General features: G+C 42.4%; 1 protein-coding gene across 2 annotated transcripts in view; it reads left to right on the top strand.

Moving 5' to 3' along the window:
* PDE8A (phosphodiesterase 8A) overlaps positions 1-19,851 on the top strand; it is a 157,208-nt gene extending 137,357 nt beyond the window's left edge. For both annotated transcript variants that reach the window (XM_017884272.1, XM_017884273.1), the window contains 5 exons: positions 1,019-1,236; positions 3,009-3,141; positions 6,087-6,254; positions 17,277-17,406; positions 18,509-19,851. In XM_017884272.1, the coding sequence (XP_017739761.1) occupies positions 1,019-1,236; positions 3,009-3,141; positions 6,087-6,254; positions 17,277-17,406; positions 18,509-18,615 (756 nt within the window). In that variant the 3' untranslated portion in view covers positions 18,616-19,851. The remainder of the gene's footprint in view (positions 1-1,018; positions 1,237-3,008; positions 3,142-6,086; positions 6,255-17,276; positions 17,407-18,508) is intronic.
* Positions 19,852-22,527: the final 2,676 nt, after the last annotated feature.

The raw sequence follows: 22,527 nt of genomic DNA, 5'->3' as shown, positions 1-22,527 counted from the left end.
TTTGGGGATCAACAAAGAAATAAAACCAAAATGACATTAGTTAGAAAACAACAAAATGAGAAACTTATCTATCAAAACCTATAGAATGAAGTCAGTTATATATTTAAAGGTTTATGTTTTAAATGCCCTAATTACTTTAAAAAGGGAAGAAAAAGAACATGGGAAGAGCAAAGTGATAATCCAGTGTGGCTCTTGGAAATCACCAAGAAAATAGATGAAGTTCTAGCCAAACTAAGTTAAGTTATAAAGACACAAAAATACACAAATGTAAAGCAGAAAATAGTAGAAGTACCGCCCACGTATGTACTAAATCAAAAGCTTTAAAATAGTTTTAATGGAATGTTTTAATTAAATTGATGTAAGAAGTATTAAAAAAAGAGACCAATAACATGGAAGTAATTTTAGTAATTTTTAAATTATTATTTAATTTCTTCAAAAGTTGGCTCCTGACCCATATGGACAGGTGAATTCTTTAGCCCTTTAAGGAATTTTTCCATGTTACATAAACCTTTTCAGAGCCTTGAAAAAGATGGAAAACTTCCAGATCATTTTGTCAAACGCACAAAACTCTGACATCAACCTGACAAAGATAGCACTAAAAGGGGGAAGAAAACTAAGGCAATTCCCAGTTAATGTAAGTGGTGCCTATTTTAAATTTTATTTAAAATTGTTTCTCTCCTTTATTAGTATTAGTTTATGTTGGTCTAAGTCAATATCTCAGACTAAGGACTTTTTTTGTGATGGGTCTAGAGAAAGACTGGCTGAGGAGGTGACTCCTATCTGTTGAGAACACCTGTATTTTGGTAAGTCCTTAACTTGTGTGAGACTAACAAAACTATGCAGAAATATAACTGTTTCAGGGTGGAGGTAGGAAGACTAGATTTGCTCACGTAGTATGCTTTTCTTAGAAATCTGAAATATTCTTACCTGAAAGTAATAGTGGAGAAAGAAAACTATACAGAAGGCTTCTTTGCCTTCAGTGTCATACCCCCGTTTTTAAAAGCTGTCTTGTTTTCAGGAAACTTTAGATCCAATTGATGAGGTCGCTGCACTCATTGCAGCCACCATTCATGATGTGGATCACCCTGGGAGAACCAACTCCTTCCTGTGTAATGCTGGAAGTGAGCTGGCCATTTTGTACAATGATACTGCTGTGCTGGAGAGCCACCATGCGGCCTTGGCCTTCCAGCTGACCGCTGGAGATGATAAATGCAATATATTTAAAAACATGGAGAGGTAAGAACAATGATTGGGGAGTGTGTTGATCCCTCTCTGTCTTTTTTAAACAGCTATGTTGAAATATAATTCACATCTTATACAGTTCACCCATTTAAAGTGTACAAAGTATACAGTGGGCTGGGCATAGTGGCTCATGCCTATAATCCCAGCACTTTGGGAGGCTGAGACAGGAGAATCACTTGAGCCCAGGAGTTTGAGACCAGCCTGGGCAACATAGGGATACCCTGTCTCTACAAAAGGAAAAAATATTAACCAGGCTTGGTGGTTGTGTCTGTAGTCCCAGCTACTCGGGAGGCTGAGGTGGGAGGATTGCTTGAGCCCATGAGGCTGAGGCTGCAGTGAGCCATGATCACACCACTGCACTCCAGCTTGAGCAACAGAGCGAGACCCTGTCTCAAAATAATAACATGTACAGTGGTTTTTAATATATTCATAGTGGTTTTAGTATATTCATAGAGTTGTGCAACTCATAGTATATTCAATTTTAGAATATTACCCCTTTGATAGAACCTCAAATTTATGAGCAGTTCCTTTCCATTCCCCCAACTCTAGTCCTAGACAACTACTGATCTACTTTCTGTCTCTATAGATTTGCCAGTTCTGGACATTTTATGTAAATGGAATCATACACAATGTGTGATCTTTTGTGACTGGCTTCTTTCACTTAGCACAGTGATTTTAAGATTCAGCCGCTTTGTGTCTTGATGTTTCAAGATGAAGTATAATGCCGATATCTTGAGCTCTTAGAGACTCAGAGAAGCAGTCATCTATCTCCCTGAAGCACTCCTTGCTGCCCTCCCGTGCTCAGCGTACATCTCCTTGGCATTGTCTCTGTTTACACGTCACTTCCTTGGAGAAGCCTTCCCTGATCTCTCATGCTAAGTTAAACCATCTAATTATTCAATCCCAGATTTCTTCATAGCACATATCACATTTCTTAATTATTTTTTAATTGTTTGCGTAATGTCTGAATAGATTCTTAAGCTCTGTAAGGTCACAAGGGTCATATGTCACTGTGCCCTCAGTGCCACAGTGTTTGGTAACTTAGTGAATATCAGTTGAAGAAGGAAAAAACATTGTGTCATGAAGAATACTTATTAATTTGGATTTTTAAAGAAGAGGATTCTTGATTTTGTATAACTCCCTTGTGCCATGTTCTAGGATTTCAGAGGTGGAGTTAAAGTTGTTTCTATTTATATTTGCTTATAGATACATCAGTTATCAATGGAAAACCACATGAGACCCTATTAACTGTCTAGGGAAAGTTTTCTACTCAGCTGCAGAAAAGGGGTTGAATAGAGACTTTATTTCATATTCATTCATACCTCTTCAAGAAATGAATTTTTTAAAGTACTAAAGTAAAAGTAAGGGTTAGAGATAGAGGCATCAAGTACTCCCTATGATTTCTCAAGCTATCAAAAGATCAGTCCTCATATTCTATGGGCACTAAAATTGTTGGGTCTCAAGGTACCTCCATGTGGGGTATATTTTTTCTAACCACAGATCTCTACATTGACAAGATAAACACTGCAACTATAAAGTTTTGCCTATAGCTTTTGGTTTTAACTTCTGTTTGGGTTCTCCTTGCTAACGATCTAGGCACTAACCCGTAACTTCCACATCTTTTTAAAATGTGCCTTGTGACATTCAGCGGCATTAGATTTATAGCTGCAGAGGACACATTATCTGAATAACAGATTGTTTTCAGGAGTACCTGGCTGGTCTGGATCAGTAATCTGTAGCAGCCTCTAATTTGTCATCGAAAACAGGAATGACTATCGGACACTGCGCCAGGGGATCATCGACATGGTCTTAGCCACGGAAATGACAAAGCACTTTGAGCATGTCAACAAATTTGTCAACAGCATCAACAAACCCTTGGCAACGCTAGAAGAAAATGGGGTAAGGGAAACTTACTGCAAAGAGAACCTGTGTTTGGGGCCCTAGTACTGTTGGGTTATGGAGACACATGGGCCATGATATCAGCCACAGAAGGGTTCCCTCAGTGAGTATATTCGGGTTCTCTTAGAGGGACAGAACTAATAGGATATATACACACATACACAAAGGGGAGTTTATTAAGTAATAACTTACATGATCACAAGGTCCCACAATAGGCTGTCTTCAAGCTGAGGAGCAAGGAGAGCCAGTCTGAGTCCCAGAACTGAAGAACTGGAGTCTGATGTTCGAGAGCAGAGAGCATCCAGCATGGGAGAAATGTAGGCTGGGAGGCTAGGCTGGTCTCTCCTTTTCATGTTTTTCTGCCTGCTTTATATTTGCTGGCAGCTGATTAGATGGTGCCCACCCAATTAAGGGTGGGTCTGCCTTCCCCAGCCCACCCACTCAAATGTTAATCTCTTTTGACAACACTCTCACAGACACACCCAGGACCAATACTTTGTATTCTTCAATCCAATCAAGTTGACACTGAGTATTAACCGTCACAGTGGGCTCACTGAATTTAGTTTTTATTGGTTAAAAAATTATTTAAAGTGCAAAAACTTGGCAGGAAAAAAATTAGCACATCCAACGAGACGGGAAAACTCGAAAGGAAGGTCAGATTTTAGATAAGCTAACTTTAGACAGGTAAGCTATTCCCGCACCCTTTCTCACTAATATCCCCCTCCCTTCTTTGCCATTCTGTGATCAGTTGGAGCCCTTGATATCTCTTTCCAGCCACTCCCAGTGGGCACATATCATGGTAGCAGCAGCTATCCTCTCTTGGTCCTCATTTAGAGGAGTGTGTGGATTGAGAAGGACACTGTATTTGTGTCGTAAGGGTGACATCATTGTTGCCCCTGTTTCTACATTTGAGGCATGGAGTCCACAACAATTGCTGGGCAAGGATAACATTAACTCTCTCACCAGTCAGAAGACTCCAGCTGAGGCCCAAACTCCCATCATTTGCTTATCTGTAGAATGGGGATAATAAGTCTCAAGGCATAGTACTGATGAGCATGGTAGGCACTTAAGAACTGGTGACTAGATTATGTTATCAGCAACTTAAAGAAGATGTTCTTCATGAACCTTCTTCCTCTGAGGCCCACATTTACTGAACATGTTGGCAGCAACTCACAGTCTTCTGTACCACCCTTCTCCCCAGCTCCTATCACCATCCTGAGATATTTGCCACACACAGGGATGACTTATCCTCGCAGGCTAGGGTCACGATTCCTTGACTTCTAACTCCATTTTACTTCTGCAACTCATTTGTTTGGCCATAGCCTTTGTCTACCCCCTGGCTTTCTAGCATATTACCCCATGACACTTACTTTGTTTTAACCTGATGTCGAGAACTCTGTTTCCTCACCCTTTCCTGTTCTCTCCGTTTGTCAGCCTGCCTCTGACTTCACTCTCTTTCCAAAGACTTCTAACACAGAGGTGCCTATACCAGCCTCTTTTGTTGGCTCCTGCCCTGTCATTCTGGATAGGGCTGTCACCTGGCCACCACTCCTGGCTGACTTCATGCCACAGAAGGAAACCACACACCTCACAGACTTGGTTTCCTCAGTCTAGTCTGGACAGCCCCTAGACTTAGCTGAGTTCTCTGCTCCACTTAACATTATAGTTCTCATCTCTGTTGTCAGTACGGGGGGTTACTTCTGAGAGACTGAAAATCAATATCCAGTGGGTCAGAGCAGGAGAAAGGAAGATAAAAGAAAATAGTTTCCAGGCTGGCAGTACGAAACTATAGTCACACTGCAGGTATTAAAGGATCTGAAGAAAGAAGGGTCAGCACAGAGCTGGTCACAGTGGAAACCTGGAGCGACAAGAGCTACTGAAGTGTCACTGGTGTAGTAGTCATTTTGGCACTCTCCAGGAAGCGTGGGAAGCCTAGAGTCAGGATCCCACCTGCCCGTCTTGATGGCAGATCTGTTCCCTCTGAGCTGGGACCATCAGGCCTTCTTAGGCTACTGGTGTTGCATATTGAAATCATATGACTAACTCCTTTGGAAGGTTGCTTGGTGGGCACGGAATCAGACTGAGGAGACCTGCTTGCCTCTGGTCTTTTTCATTGCTCTCTGCCCCAGTACCCTCTAACCTGAATTCTCTTCAGAGAGCCTACAGATAGTGGTTCTATTACATCATAAATTGATCCATATCCAGTGGGGATCCTTGTGATGCAGACAGCACATGGTACTGTGAGTGGAAGGCAGCCTGGGACTAAAGGCAGACCTTAAGTTCTTATCCTGGCTCAGCTGGTTGCTTTGGACAAGTCACTTCACCTCCCTGAGTCTCAGTGTCCTCATTTGTAAAATGTAATCAATAATACTTTTCATGCTTACCATTAGATCTTCTTGTGAGTGCAGATCAACAGAGAATGACTGCTAAGTCATTTATACATCAAAAATGTTAGGTGTGATCTTGGGAATCTGCCCTGTCACAGGACTGGGTTGAGAAGTAGGGAGCCTGTTGGGCTACAAGAGCCCATCTGTTGTGAGGGCAGAGACATTTATTTTTTTCAGCTCATTCTCTTTTTCAATAAAATAAAAGACTTTGAGTTCTTACCATGGGGGAGAGAGAGAGAGGAAGAGAAAAAAAGGCAGCGGTGAGAAAGATTTAGTGAGAGGAAGAGAAGAAAGAGTCAAGGAGAAGGAGAACAGCAGATATACCAACCCTTAGTGCTACCCTCCACTTCTAGGTCCTGTTGGAATATCACTGAGCCTTGGTTTTCTCCTGTGTAAAATGAGAGGCCAAGCTCAATGCTCGAATATCCTTGGCACTGTTTCATGAGATCCTTATCCTGACTAGTGCTCTTTTTGTGCTTACAGTGGGACAGACCAGTAAGAGAGGGCTTGGCACCAAGGGACCCATTTTGATTGCTTTGAATTCCACTCATGTTTCAGGAAACTGATAAAAATCAGGAAATGATAAACACTATGCTTAGGACTCCAGAGAACCGGACTCTAATCAAACGAATGCTGATTAAATGTGCTGATGTGTCCAATCCCTGCCGACCCCTGCAGTACTGCATCGAGTGGGCTGCACGCATTTCAGAAGAATATTTTTCGCAGGTGAGATGCTGCCTCTTTTAAGTTTCTAGAGAGAGAGAGAGAGAGTTAAAACCCATAAAATCATACAAGATAATGGACTTAACACTAGGAAATAGGGTTCTAAACAAAATTCTGTCCTTGTATTGCATGTTTATTGGTAACAATTTTTTTTTCTTCTCTAAGAATATTCTTATTTTCCCTTTATTCTTGCAGGATATTTTTGTTAGATATAGCATCCTGGGTTGATGATTTTTTTCCTGAAAGTACTTTAAAGGAGTCATCTGGTCTTCATATTCTTTCTGAGTAGAAAAAAATTTCTCTTAGGGCAGAAAAAAAATACTAGGAAATATACTGGCCAAGATTTTTCCAGATCTGGTGGAGGGCATATGCATACAGATTCAAGAAGCCAGTGAACCTTAACCACGTCAGATGTGTCATAGTCAAGCAGCTAACAAGGTGAAGATAAATCTTGAAATCATCCAGAGGAAAAGCGATACATTACTTATAAGAAAACAGTGATTCTTACATCCTCTGCCTTCCCATCAAAAACTATGAAGGCCAGAAGACACTGGAACATCTTTAAAGTGCTGTTAGCTTTGGGAGGACAAGGTGCGAAGATCACTTGAGCCCAGGAGTCTTAAGAGCAGCCTGGGCAACATGGTGAGACCTTGTCTCTACAAAAAAATTAAAAGTTAGCTAGGCATAGTGATGCACTCCTGTAGTCCAAGCTACTTGGGAGGCTGAGGCAGGAGGATCGCTTGAAGCCCAGGAGGTTGAGGCTGCAGTGAGCCATGATCATGTCACTGCACTCCAACCTGGGAAACAAAGTGAGACCCTGTCTCAAAACATACAGCTAACATTATATTTAATGGCCTGAGATACTGAATACATTCTTAAGATTGGAAACAAGGTAAGGGTGCCCATTCTTACCTCTTTTGTTCAGCATTGTATTGGTGGTCCTCATCATTGCAATAGACAAAGGAGAAAGAGGTTTAAAGAAAAAAAAGTAAGACATACATTTGCTTCTGTTCGCAGGTGACATGATTTTATGTAGAAAATTCTAAGGAATATACAAACAATTATTAGCACTAATAAGTGGATTTGACTTACCAATGTCATTGGGCACAGCTCAATATACAAAAGTGAGTTGTATTTTATGTACTAGCAACCAACAATTGGAAAATGAAACCAAAAGCCCAGTCCCATTTACAGTAGAAAATAAAATTAAAAAATTAAAATTAGGAAAAAATTTAGGCCGGGCGCGGTGGCTCAAGCCTATAATCCCAGCACTTTGGGAGGCCGAGACGGGCGGATCACGAGGTCAGGAGATCGAGACCATCCTGGCTAACTGGGTGAAACCCCATCTCTACTAAAAAAATACAAAAAACTAGCCGGGCGAGGTAGCGGGCGCCTGTAGTCCCAGCTACTCTGGAGCCTGAGGCAGGAGAATGGCGTGAACCCAGGAGGCGGAGCTTGCAGTGAGCTGAGATCCGGCCACTGCGCTCCAGCCTGGGTGACAGAGCGAGACTTCGTCTCAAAAAAAAAAAAAAAGGAAAAAATTTAGTAAAAGATGACCAGAACTTTACAGTGAAAACCATAAAACATTGCTGAAAAATTTAATGAACACTTGAATAAACAGTGAGACGTATCATGTTCACATACTGGAAGGCTCAGTGCTAACATTCACTTCTACCCAAGTTGGTTTTTTCAATTCAATGCAATCCCAATCAAAATCTCAGCAGACTTTTTTTTCTGTAGAAATCGACAGCCTGTTTCTAAATTAAATATGAAAATGAGAAGGACCTTGAATAAGCAAAGCAAACTTAAGAAATAAAAAGTTGGAAGGTATGCCCTGTTTGGCTTCAAAACTTAAAATAATCAAGACAGTGTGGTGCTGGCATGATGATAACAAGTACAACCATGGGACAGAATAGAAATCCAAGAAACAGATCACATTTATATGATCAGTGGCTAATGTGAAATTTTTTCAGCAAGTGGTATTAGGATAATTGGATATTCCTATGCAAAAAAAAAAAAAAAGAACCACAGCTCCTATCTCATACCATAGAGAAATTCATAGACCTACATACAATAGCTAAAACCATAAAGCTTTGAGAGAGAAACATACCAGAATATCCACAGTGACGAAAGTGGACAAAGATTTCTTAGATGCAGAAAGCAACAACCAGCCAGGTGCAGTGGCTTATACATGTAATCTCAGCACTTTGGGAGGCCAAGGTGGGAGGATTACTTGAGTCCAGGAGTTTGAGACTTAGCCTCGGCAAGACAATGAGACCTCATCTCTAGAAAAAAAAATGTTTTTAATTAGTTGCCTGTGGTGGTGGTGTGTGGTGGTGGCACATGCCTGTGGTCCCAGCTGCAGGAGGATTGCTTGAGCCTAGGAGGTTGAGGCTGCAGTGAGTCATGATTGTACACTGCACTCCAACCTGGGTGACGGAGCAAGACTGTGTCTTAATAAAAAGAGCAACAAGCATAAAAAGGAAATTTGATAAATTAGACTTCTTCAAAATTTACAAAGTTTGCTCATTCAAACACACCTAAGAAAATGTGCAGGCAAGCCATACTGGAGGAAAATATTTACAAATTATATTTGAAAGGACTATATCCACAGATGTATAAAGAACTATATTTGAAAGGACTGTATCCATATAAAGAACTGTAACTCAGTAAAAAGATAAACCACCCAGTTTATTATGGGCAAGTATTTGTCCAGACACTGCCCCAAAGAAGTTATTATGAAAGACCAATAAGCATATGAAAAAGTGCTGAACATCATTAGTCATCTGGGAAATTCAAATTAAAACCACAGTGAAATACCACTATACACCCAATGGGATGGCTAAAAATGGGAAAGGCTGACAACACTAAATGTTGAAGATGCAATTGGAATGCATGCATCTGTGATAGATGCATAGAATGCTACAGCCACTTTGGAAAGCAGTTCAGCAGTTCCTTTTTTCTTCATTTTTTATGGTAAAATGTAGTGTTTTAGTTCTGCGTTTTCTTCCCTTCGTTCTCTTCATGTGGTATATCACACTGATTGATCTTCATGTGCAGAACCAATCTTGCATTTCAGGAGTAAATTCCACATAGTCATTGTGTATAATCCTTTAATATGCTGCTGAGTTTGGATTGCTAGTATTTTATTAAGGATTTCTGCATCAGTATTTACAGGGGATATTGGTTTGCAATTTTCTTGTAGTGTCTTTGTCTGGCTTTGTTATTAGGATAAGCTGGCCTCATGGAATGAGTTAGGAAGTACTTCCTTCCTTTTCAATTTTTCTGGAAGAGTTTGAGAAGGATTGATATTAATTCCTCTCAAAATGTTTGGTAGAATTTAACCAGTGAAACCATCCTTTTTGGGGAGGTTTTTGATTACTGATTCAATCTCCTTGCTAGTCATTGGTCTATTCAGATTCTGTTTATGATTCAGTCCTGGTTGGTTGCATATTTCCAGGGATTTATTCATTATGTTGGCATACAATTGTTCATGGTACTCTCTTACAATCCTTTTTATTTCTGTGAAACTTGGAGTCATGTTCCCACTTTCATTCTGATTTTAGTAATCTGGGTCTTGTCTTTTTTTTCTTAGTCCATCTAGCCAAAGATTTGTCAGTCTTGTTGATCTTTTAAAAAAATTATCTTTTGGTTTTGTTGATTTTTCTGTATTGGTTTTTCTGTTTTCTGTGTACCTCTGTTCTTTATTATTTTCTTCCTTTTGCTAGCTTTAGGTTTAGTTTATTCTTTCTATAGTTCCATAACATGTTAAGTTAGGTTGTTGATTTAAAATCTTGCAGACATTTACAGCTGTTAATTTCCCCCTTATCACTGTTTTTGCTGCATCTAATAACTTTTGGCATAGTGTGCTTCATTTTCATTTGTCTCAAAGTATTTTCTAATTTCCCTTATGATTTCTTCTTTGATCCCTTGGTTGTTTAAGAGTATATTAGTCCATTTGCATTGCTATAAAGGAATACCTCAGGCTTGGTACTTTATAAAGAGAAGTTTATTTTGGCTCATGGTTCTGCAGGCTGTACAAGCATGGAACTAACATCTGCTTAGCTTCTGGTGACGGCCTTAGGAAGCTTATGATCATAGCAAAGGGGGAAGCAGATGTATCACATGGTAAGAGAGCAGGGGGAATTGCCACACTCTTAACCAGATTACCTGTAAACTCAGAGCAAGATCTCTCATTACCATGGGGAGGGCACTAAGCCATTCATGAAGGATCTGCCCTCATGACCCAAATACATCCCACCAGACCCCACATCCAGCACTGGGGATTATTTTTCAACATGTGATTTGAAGGGGACAGACATTCAAACCATATCAAAGCATATGCTATTTAATTTCCATATACTTGTGAGTTTCCCGGTTTTTCTTCCATTATTGAGTTTTGGTTTCATTTCACTGTTACTAGAAAAGGCACTTTGTATGACTTTACCTTTTAAAATATATACTGTTTGTGGCCTATCATATGTTATATCCTGGAGAATGTTCCATTGGCACTTGAGAAAAGTATATTCTACTGTTGTTGGGTGGATGTTCTATACATTCTGTTAGGTCCACTTGGCCTAGATCATTGTTCAAACTCTATTGTCTCATTTGTTCTGTTCATTATAAAAGTGTAGTATTGAAGTCTCCAAGCATTATTTTAGAAGTATCTGTTTCTTCCTTCAGTTCTATAAATGTTTGCTTCATATATTTTGGAACTCCGGTATTTGGTGCTTATGCTTATAATCGTTATATCTTCCTGATGAATTGACCCTTTTATTAATGTCCTTCCAGGCTGGAGTGCAGTGGCACAATCTTGGCTGACTGCAACCTCTGCCTCCCAAGTTCAAGCAATTCTCCTGCCCCAGCCTCCTGAGTAGCTGGGATTACAGGCACGTACCACCATGCCTAGCTGATTTTTGTATTTTTAGTAGAGGCAGGGTTTCATGTTGGTCAGGCTGGTCTTGAACTCCTGACCTCAGGTGATCTGCTTGCCTCAGCCTCCGAATGTGCTGGGATTACAGGCCTGAGCCACCGCGCTTGGCCTGTAACAGTTTTTGACATAAAGTTTGTCTCTTAGGATACTCACCCCAGCTCTCTTTTGGGTATTATTTTCATGAGATATCTTTTTCCATCCTTTCATTTTCAACTTATGTATGTGTTGAGAGCTAAAGTGATTCTCTTGTGGATAGAATGTAATTGGATCATGTGTTCTTACCCATTCTGCCAGTCTGTGGCTTTTGAGTTGAATCTATTTACATTTAAAATAATTACTGATAGGGAAAGACTTTTGCTACTTTGTTAGTTTTCTGTATGTCTTACAGCTTTTTTGTCCCTCTTCCTCCATTACTGCCTCCTGTTGTGCTTATTTGATATTTTGTAATGGCACATTTTGATTCCCTTTTTCTATAGATAGTTTCATTGTGGATACCACAGAGATTGCCTAGGACAACCTAAAGTTACAACAATTAGTTTTAAATTGATATCAACTTAACGTTAATTGCATATACGAACTCCTATATAGCTCTACCACCCCACTCCGTTTTATAAATGTCACAAATAATATCTTTATACATTATATGCCCATTAACATTTAAAATTATTTTGTATGCGTTTTTAAAAGTTACAAACCAAAATTGTAATAATGCTGCTTTTTATATTTTCCCATGTATTTACCATTATCAGAGATCTTTATATCAAGTTTACAGTCTAGCTTCCTTTTATTTCAACCTAAAGGATTTCCTTTAGCATTTTTTGTGGGTCAGGTCTAATGGTAATGAATTCCCTTGGCTTATGTTTATCTAGGAATGTCTTAATTCCTCCCTCTTTTTTGAAGGACAGTTTGCCAGAATCAGAATTTTCAGTTGACAGTTTTTTGTCTTTTAGCACTTATATATACAATTTCACTGCCTTCTGGCCTTCAAGGTTTCTGCTGAGAAATGAGCAGATCATCTTATTATTTCCTATATGTGATGAGTCTCTTTTCTTTTACTGGTTTCGAGATCCTCTGTCTTTTGACTGTTTGGTTATAGTGTGTCTCAGATTGATCTCTGTGGGTTTATCCTACTTGGAGTTTATTTAGCTTCTTGGATTTGTAGATTCATATCTTTCCCAAAATATGGCAATTTTTGGCCAAGATTTTTTCAAATATGGGGTCTTACTATATTGCCCAAGCTAGTCTTGAACTTCTGGGTTCAAATAATCTCTGTCCTTTTCTCCTCCTCTTCTTTTTGCTGGACTCATAAGATGTGTATTGGTCCATTTGATGGTTTCCCATCAGTTCATTAGGTTTTATTCACTTTTCTTCGTTCTTTTTTCTTTCTTCTGTCTGCCCAAATCTGATGCTGAACCCCTTTGGTGAAGTTTGTTTTTTTTTGTATTTTTCAACCTTCGAATTTGAGATGGAGTTTTTGCTCTGTCACCCAAGCTGGAATGCAGTGGTGCCATCTTGGCTCACTGCAACCTCCGCCTCTTGGGTTTAAGTGATTCTCCTGCCTCAGCCTCCCAAGTAGCTGGGATTACAGGTGCCCACCACCATGCCCAGCTGAGACGAGGTTTCACCATGCTGGCCGGGCTGGTCTCAAACTCTTGACCTCAGGTGATCCCACCTCAGCTTCCCAAAATGCTAGGATTACAGGTGTGAGCCACCGTGCCTGACCTGTTAGGTTACTTTTCATAATTTCTTTCTTTGCTGATATTCTCACTGTGTTGTTCACCTGTCATTTCCTATAGTTCCTGGTCTGTGTGTGTGGTTTTTTTGTTTTGTTTTTTTAGGTCTTTGGGCATATTTAAGACAGTTGTTTTCAAGTCTTTGTCCAGTGCCTATACATCTTTAGGGACAATTTCTTTTCTTCGAGTGTACCATATTTTCTAGTTTCTTTGTATGCCTTGTGATTTTTGTTGAAAATTAGGCATTTTAAGGCTGGGTGCGGTGGCTCAAGCCTGTAATCCCAGCACTTTGGGAGGCCGAGACGGGTGGATCACGAGGTCAGGAGATCGAGACCATCCTGGCTAACACCGTGAAACCCCGTCTCTACTAAAAAATACAAAAAACTAGCCGGGTGAGGTGGCGGGCGCCTGTAGTCCCAGCTACTCGGGAGGCTGAAGCAGGAGAATGGCGGGAACCCGGGAGGCGGAGCTTGCAGTGAGCTGAGATCCGGCCACTGCACTCCAGCCTGGGCCATAGAGCGAGACTCCGTCTTAAAAAAAAAAAAAAAAAAAGAAAAGAAAAGAAAAGAAAATTAGGCATTTTAAAAAACAGCCATTTCTCCTACTTAGTCTTTGAAAACTGTCTCTGAGCCTAACAATTAACCCATCATGAAAATTTTAAGTTTTCTCAAATGTTTTATGAGTCTGTCTTGCCTGGGTCTCCATATACATACCCTTCTTAATTCCCCTATATACACAGCTGCTTTCGAATGTCTTAATTTCCCGAAGTGTTTTGTCTGAGGTTATCCTCAGGGCCTTAGATGATCTATTGTTCATCTGTTGCTCGTAATCTCTTGTTTTTAGGCATCCAAATCTGTCATCCCCCTGCAGCTTTCCTGAGTAGTAGTCATTGCTTTTCTACCTGGGAGCTAAGTGAAACAGACTAACCCTTCAGGCGGCCCACAGACTTGTCAGAATGTTGCAGATAAGGTCTGCTCTGCTCCCTCCAGTTCAAGGGACACAGTTGGAAACTGGGCTGCTGCCTCCTCCGGACCAAGATTGTACCACACTGGGGAAGTGGTGCAAGGTTGGGTGAAAATACCCTTAAGTTTCCTACTGTTTTGAATGTGACTTTTCTTGAATGGGCATTTACTTGTTTGCTGTAGAATTTGACTGTTTTCCAGAGTCCCTTGTAAGGTTATTTTAGCCAATCTCTTGTTTCATGGAGATGTTTTCATGGAGGAATGAGGACTTGGAGCTTCCTAGTCCACCATATTACTGATGTTACTCCAGTGGTCAGGCTTTGATTTTAAAGTCATTAAGACACAGTTCCTTCTTGTATTCAGTGGGATTAGGTTTGCAAGTTCACTCCTTATAGCCACCCTCTCTCTTGAATGGCATGGATACCAAGAGTGCCAGGGCCTAAAGCAAGGTGAAGAGGCATCTGTGGTTTCTCTCTGACTGGGGCTGCTTGACTTCATGGGGAGTGGAGCTTGAGTACCACTTGCCTGGCTCTGTGCCAGGTGTACAGTCTTATTTTCGCTTGGGGCACAGTGGTGAAATGTGAAACTTGTAGACCCTGCCCTTCAGGTGGGGTCACAGAAAGGAAGCATCTATAGGTGTGGAGCTATCACTGGTGACTTAGATGAGGGCATGGGCCACAGTTTGCTGGTCTCCGGGAGGGAACGGGGGCCCTGGACACTCCATGCACTTGACACGTTGGGCCAAAGAGAAGAAATCTAAGCATGAGGGTCTTCACTGACCTTCAGCCAGCCAGCTGCTTCCATGTGAATAGGGAGGGCAGGCCCTGAGAGCAGAAAGACAGAACAGCCTCTGGATGACTTGAGTGGCTGAGCTAACGAAGCCTTTGCCATGGCTGCCCAGAGAGAGCTGGTTTAGGGTCTAGCATGACCAAGGAAGGATACATCAGGAGAGCGCCCCGCCCAGGGCACTGCAGTTTTAGCTGAACAGGCCCATTGGCTGTGAACCCAAGGCCCTCCCTGCGCCCCCTACCCCTTCCTCTCTATACCATGGCAGAGACTCATGTAGGGCTGACTGCTTTTCTGAGACAGCACTGAGGCTGCCAGCCTGTGGCCAACAGCAGGGCCTTCACCACAGCCAGCGGATGCGGAGCCAGCGTTCCCCTCTCCTCTTACCAAAGCACGTGAATCCCATATTCTAAACCACCAGAACAGCAGGAGCTCTTACTTCTGGCTTTTGCCCAGTCCCACAGTCTGGCACTGTCCACCTGAAAACAGGAAGCACAGGCCTCTTTCTTGGCACGTGACTCCAGCACCATCAACACTTACCTAGTGTAAATGCACCTCTGGGCACTGTGCTAGGTACGGTGCCATCCTAGGAAAACCTCCAGAGGTTTGCCTGCTTCCCTCAAGTAGAGAGCCCATATGGAGAGCTGGAGTGAGTGCACAGGGCAAGGTGCACAACTACTTGGTAGAGTCAGGCCTTTGGGGGTCACTCTGGGAGAGCCTGAGGTGCTGGGCCAGGTGTAGTAAGGAAGATGGGAGAAGGGTGGCTGAGTGCACAGAAGAAAGGCAGTGGAGTCCGTGACTTTGGGGATCCCCATGCAAGTGCCGGAGCTGGTGCTGTAGAGCTGTGGTAGGGGTAGAGAGATGCTGGGATGAGAGAACTTTCTGACCTGGCATTCCCTGGAGGGCCTGTGAGTGCAAGCATGGCAATGTTCTTGGCGAGGCGCTGCAGCCATGGTGAGGCCCTATGGAGCAAGGGCTAAGGGGAGGAGCTGCGAGTGGGTTCCGCCAGCCCCCAGATGCCTGGCTATGATGGGGTGAACTCTGCTGATCATTTGGGAGGTAGAAGTACAGCTGTGAGTGTAGAGGACACGTCTTGTAAGCGGCCAACAGTGGGACGAGACTTCAGTGGTTAGCCTTTCTTCTGTGCACTCAGCTACCCTTCTCCCATCTTCCTTACCACACCTGGCCCAACACCTCAGGCCCTCCCAGAGTGACCCCCAGAGGGCTGGCTCTACCCACTCCAGCCCCGGCACTGGGGAGAAAGGCTAGTGTTCAGCACCACAGCCACCATCCCTCCACCCAGCCCCACACATGTACTAGGGTCCCATCTAGAAGAGCTGCTCCCCCCAGCACACTCCTCCCTCACTCCATCTGTGCTCGCCCTGTTCTCATCCTGCCCCACCATTTCACTTGACTCCCAGCACAGGTGCCCTAGCACAGCAGGGATCTTGTGGTGATTCTCGTTGAACATCTACAGGGCCCTCTAGAGAATGCACTGAGGACTTCTGGCCTCATTCCAGTGCCTCTTTACCACCCCAAGGGCCTTACCTCACCCTTTTCTTCAGCACCGTTGGGCCAAAATGAGACCTTATCAAAGAAAACAGGACACTTGCCTTTTTCCTCAGGTTCTTAATTATGTTTTTAGTTTTTTGTGAGTCTCTCTGGAATCCTGAAGATGTGGAAGAGTTTGACTAAAGTATATAAATACTCAGAGCTTTTTTTTTTTTTTTTTAACATCTCAAGGGTGTTCAGAACCTTTTCAAATAAATAATACAGCCATATAATAGAAGAGAAGCAGCCTATAGGCCTTTCCCTGTGAAATGGCCCCTGTATGGGGACACTTCAAGCTGGGTGGAAGGACAGTTGCACTGAGACAGGAGAAAAGAAAGGATCTTTTTCTCTGAGGAACGTGAGCCCCCTTTAGTTGTCAGGACCAGAGAGGCACTGAAATGTGACAGCAGTTATGCCTCACTCCCCATACTGACCTAAGTAATCGCCTGCTCTGTGGACTCTACACTAGTAGCCATAAATTAACCTAACAATGCCATAATTCATACCCTATCATTCAACAGTATATAGCCAATTACTAATCAGTGTTCTTTTAATAAACCAGTACAGTAAAAATTCCTTAAAACTTTTATAATTGCTGATTCATTCATTTTTCTTTAAAAACTGGAGCATCTCCTTTATTCTCCAGAACACTTCCAGTGTTTCCTGAGCAGCTGGCCTCAACCTTGGCCCAAATAAACTCTGTATGTTAATTTTGCCTCCGTTTCTTTAGGTCAGTAGGAACAACAGAGCAGTGGCTGACTACACAAAATGTTTGGGATCTTACCTGAGGAGCTTCTGCAAGGAGGCTTCCAGATGTTTAAAGTTTGGCTTGAGTTGGGGTGTCCTCAGACCCCACTGACATGGAGTAGTCCTCATTCTGAGAACAACTTGGTATCTGTTATGAGACGTGGTTTGGCTGGGTGAGGTGGCGATTGGCTTCTCACTGTGACAAGCCACCTTAGGCTGCCAGGAGAAGCTCTCTGTGGGGGAGAGGCTGCCCCTAGGTGGAGTGGAACCAGGTGCTGGGATCTCCTGATCATGACGTTTTTCTGCTTTGCAGACTGATGAAGAGAAGCAGCAGGACTTACCTGTGGTAATGCCAGTTTTTGACAGAAATACCTGCAGCATCCCCAAATCCCAAATCTCTTTCATTGATTACTTCATCACAGACATGTTTGATGCTTGGGATGGTAAGAAATCTTCCTTAAAATAGCATATTTTCCTCTAAATAATAGGGAACCACTATGCAGGAGTGCATTTGACTCATTTAGAATATGATTTGGGGCCTGGGCTTTCAAGAACTAGAGAGAAGTGAACCATCACCGAGGGCCCCTGAGGGCTGGGTGTTCTTTCTTAACACTCCCCACAGGCATAGGCATCTTTATGCCTGTTTTATTGATGACGGGATTGAATTTGGGGCCCCACAGCTTGCAGTAGAGCAGCTAGGGTTCAAAACCAATTGTGCTGGCTCCAAAACCCATGGTGTTTCTACAGCAGCCCTTTGCCCTCCACTATCCCCTGCTTCTCCCAGCCTCACTCAACACAAGACCGGAAGGACTGGTCTGTCTCTGACTGATGCATGTCACCCTCCTTTAACTTCAGGTGGGGCACAGGAGTCTATCAAAAAAATAGAGAACTGATACTCCATGGTCATCTTTGTCCTGAGGCTGCACCTTGGAGGAATGGCTACAGGGCTAGTGAATGTCCAGGTCCTGTCAGGAAATAAACTCATGTCTCAAGAAGGCCGTAGAACAGGGGTAGGCGGCTGGGGAGAAGGACGGAAGCAGTGGAGACAGCTGCGGCTTTGGGGGAACTGCATGTTCTGCAGTTCACTGCCTCTGGGACTGAGACCAGACGTGTGCACCCCCAGGCTGCACGTTCTTCCTGTGGTGCAGGTGGAAGGAGATGCTGGTGTATGTGAAGCATGCGTGAAGGGAGAGCGAGCACACAAGGGCCAGGCCATCAGGTGGGGGGGCACACTACATGTTGCTTTCTGACACCCAGGCCCAAAGGTGCTGGTTTAATGGTAATTAAGCAGATTAGCCACCTTCTGTTTTAGTTACCAGCTCAGCAGGTGGTCATAGAGGAGGTGCTGGCATTGAGAATAGGGTTAGCCAACTTCAGTCAGCCACGGCTCGGCTCGTTGAAGCTGCTGGGTGTGTTTGCCAGGGTCTGTTTAGCCTCACGCAGATGCCTGCTCCCATCTGTCACTCTTTAAAATGCTCTTAGTAGAAAGCCTAAAATGTAAACAGAGGCTGTGAAAGGATATCACATTCCCATCTTTCTCTCCAGCCTTTGTAGACCTGCCTGATTTAATGCAGCATCTTGACAACAACTTTAAATACTGGAAAGGACTGGACGAAATGAAGCTGCGAAGCCTCCGACCACCTCCTGAATAGCGGGAGACCACCCAGAGCCCTGAAGCTTTGTTCCTTTGGTCATTTGGAATTGCCGAGGGCAGCCAGAGTTCCTTGGTCCTTTCAGTATTAGGCAGGACAGCCCCCTGGTCTGCATAGCCTGTGAAAGCCCACGGGGACATCAGTAACCTTCTGCAGCCACCATCCGATGCCATTACTGTCAAGTGAGACTTGGCCACTATAGCCTGGGCCTGCTGCAGGAGCTCTTCAGAAAGGCACATGAAGACCATGGTTTGCATCAGCTTTCTGCTAAAACACAAGGCCTGGAGTGCCCCTGCAAAGGGTATTAATGGATTTCCTGCCAGTGACAGAGCATGTCTATTGCAAACAGTTTCTCAGTTCAGCACTTAAGAACAGCTAATGGCAATAGGATCTTTAGCAACTTTTTCACATCGTAGAAGGTGCAATCACTCACTTTGGAACACTACTGAGAGTGACTTCTCTTTTAAAATTGAGTAGCAAATGAAAAATTAAAAGAAAATTTGAACTTGATTATTAATATCAATTAAAATGCTTTATTTATTTTATTAAAAGCTCAGTATTTTCTGTGAATTCAAAAATACTTCAAAGCCAAAGGCCAACTTCAAATACCATGACCAAATTTACATGATTCATATTCATTATGCATTACTTGGTATACAGACTTATTTTCATAATGCAAATTAATATAAAATGACATTTTTACTGCACTATAGGAATATTCATGTATGTTAAACTTTTCTGATTGAGGCTAATTGGAAAAAGCTGGGGTCTTTTTTCTAAGCACTAAAGAAGGCTGCTTCTACTCTATAGAACCCAGGGCTCTGAAATAGCCCTAGCTGCCTAATGAACTTCACAGGTAACTCCCCAAGGTAAAATTAGACTCTTCTTGGTTTGCAAAGAAAAATTAGGACTTAACACTTTTTTCTAAAATTTTATAATTGAATTCCAAATGTCTACCCTATTTTATACTGTTTCTACAAAATATTCCTTTTAAAACAAAGAACAAAATGGAATATTTAATGAATTGACATTTTATAACCAACCTGTTTTTATCTGCAGTGGGAATCTTTGATGCCAGAAATTTATAAAGAGGTTCTGTATCTTCACACTTTGAATAAGCATAATACCATAAAAAATGACACTTGACATGTCAATGTGTTTGTCATTTCATTTTAAACTTGTATTTGTGGTTTTTTCCCAGATAAAAATGAAATTAAACCATTTCTTTTTAAGAAATCATGTTTTATCTTTTTGGAGAATTCTTTGTTTCATAATACTTACAATATTTATTTATTTTTTTAAATAAAGGTCAGGCACAGTGGCTTATGACTGTAATCTCAGCACATTGTAAGCCTAAGAGTTCAAGACCAGCCTGGGCAACATAGCAAGACCTCATCTCTACAAAACATTTAAAAATTAGCCAGGCATAGTGGCATGCACCTGTGATCTCTGCTGCTTAGGAGCTGAGGTGGGAGGACTGCCTGAGCCAAGGAGTTGAGTGCTGCAGTGAGCTATGATCATGCCACTATATTCCATCCTTGGCAACAAAGCAAGACCCTATCTCTAAATAATAAATAATATTCCCTACTTTACAGAAAAGATTGGTAGTTAAATGACTTTTTCAAGGTCACACAGGGCCATATGAGTATGTTGAGAAGTTCTCAGAATTAACCTTAGTTCACTACCTGGTACCTCTGAATGGGTATTGAGAGATGAGAGGCACACTGGAGAACTGACAGAGGGCTCTCAGAGATGGGTGCTGCGTACCAGGTACCCATTCAGAGATGTCAGGACACTGGAGGGCTGACAGGGCAAGCCCTTTAGGGTCTCTGTTTAAGGAAACAAAGGCTTTGTCCTATGTTAAGACATTTGACCTGGGATGGTAATTGTGAACCAAGTGGGGAAGACAGTTCTGTCCCCTCCCCAGGTGCAAAGGAAAAAGGAAATGAAGCACACGAAGAACTCAACCATCTTGAGGCAGACATGGCAGTGTATGCAATATATGGAATTTGCATCACCAAGACTAGTAACAATTATCAAATAATCTGAAAGAGACTTTAAGATGAGTAGGCTTAACATGCTTAAACAGATAAGCAAAAAAGAAACTAAACCAGACCTGGCGCGGTGGCTCACACTTGTAATCCCAGCACTTTGGGAGGCCGAGGTGGGTGGATCACGAGGTCAGGAGATTGAGACCATCCTGGCTAACACGGTGAAACCCCGTCTCTACTAAAAATGCAAAAAATCAGCCGGGCGTGGTGGCGGGCGCCTGTAGTCCCAGCTACTCTGGAGGCTGAGGCAGGAGAATGGTAGGAACCCAGAAGGCGGAGCTTGCAGTGAGCCGAGATCGCGCCACTGCACTCCAGCCTGGGCGACAGAGTGAGACTCCATCTCAAAAAAAAAAAAAAAAAAAAAACTAAACCAACACAGTTTAAAAATAATGGATTTGACAAAAAACCATATTAATAGACATTCTAGAGATGATGAATATAGTCATTGAAACAGACAAAAAAAACTTCAAAGTCTAGGTGTCACCGAAGACCAGACGTAACTAGAGGGAATTAGTAAATTGGAAGACAATGAAGGCACTCAATTAGAATACAGCACAGAGAGAGAAAAATGGAAAATTTGAAAGATAAAATACAAGAATAAAAAGAAACACTTCAAAATATGTCCAGTTAGGAGATCCAGAAGGGAGAATGGGGAGAGGCACCATCTGGAGGAGGACAGAGTCCTCCAGGATTTGATAGACACAAGTCCACAGATTTAACGGCACATTGAATCCTAAGCAGTAGAAATAAAACAGATCCACACAAGTGAAGCTGTAGACCATTGAGCACAAAGAGAAATACTTAAAAGTTGAGAAAAGACAGGCAGGGCATGGTGGCTCACGCCTGTAATCTCAGCACTTTGGGAGGCCGAGGCAGGCAGATCATGAGGTCAGGAGTTTAAGACCAGCCTGGCCAATGTGGTGAAATCCCGTCTCTACTAAAAATAGAAAACTTAACCAGGTGTGGTGGCGGGTGCCTGTAGTCCCAGCTACTCAGGAGGCTGATGCAGGAGAATCGCTTGAACCTGGGAGGAGGAGGTTGTGGTGAGCCAAGATCGCACCATTGCTCTCCAGCCTGGGCAACAAGAGCGAAACTCTGTCTCCAAAAAAAAAAAAAAAAAGAAATCACAGGAAAGCAAAGAAGAAGTAAAATGCAACTAATGCAACCAGTAAAAGAAAAATGGAAAAAGAAAATGCATGAGTTAGAAAAGACAGTGGCAGAAATAAGTATAAACTCATACACACAATCAACTGTAAAGATCTACATGTTAAAAAAAAAAAAAAAGTAGCATATGGTGAAACCCCGTCTCTACTAAAAATACAAAAATTGGGCGTGGTGGCGTGTGCCTGTAGTTCCAGCTACTCAGGAGACTGAGACAGGAGAATCGCTTGAACCAGGAAGGTGGAGGTTGCAGTGAGCTGAGATCATGCCACTGCACTCCAGCCTGGACGACACAGCAAGACTCCATCTCAAAAAAAAAAAAGGTAGCATATGACGAAAGATATAAACCAAACTCGGTAGCTCAAATCAATGTAAATTTACTGTCTCATGTTTCCTGGGACTATAAGGCTGGAGTCAAGGTGTCAACAGGGTTGGTTCCTCCTGTAGGCCCAGAGAGAGGAACCATCCTGTGTTGCTGACAATCCTTGATGTTCCTTGGCTAGCAGATGCATTGTCCCAATTTCTGCCTCCATCTTCACATTGCCTTCTGTGGGACCTGTGTCTTCCCTTCTACTTATAAAAACACTGGTCCTTGGATTTAGGGTCTATGCTAAATCCAGGCTGGTTTCACTTCAAAATCCTTAACCAATTACGTCTGGAAGGACCCTATTTCTACATGGAGTCACATTTTGAGGTTTCA

Source organism: Rhinopithecus bieti, unplaced genomic scaffold (assembly GCF_001698545.2).
Source record: "Rhinopithecus bieti isolate Rb0 unplaced genomic scaffold, ASM169854v2 scaffold_14885, whole genome shotgun sequence".
Lineage (NCBI taxonomy): Eukaryota > Metazoa > Chordata > Mammalia > Primates > Cercopithecidae > Rhinopithecus > Rhinopithecus bieti.
Note: the sequence above shows the minus strand (reverse complement) of the source record. Positions and strands in the feature narration are given on the sequence as shown.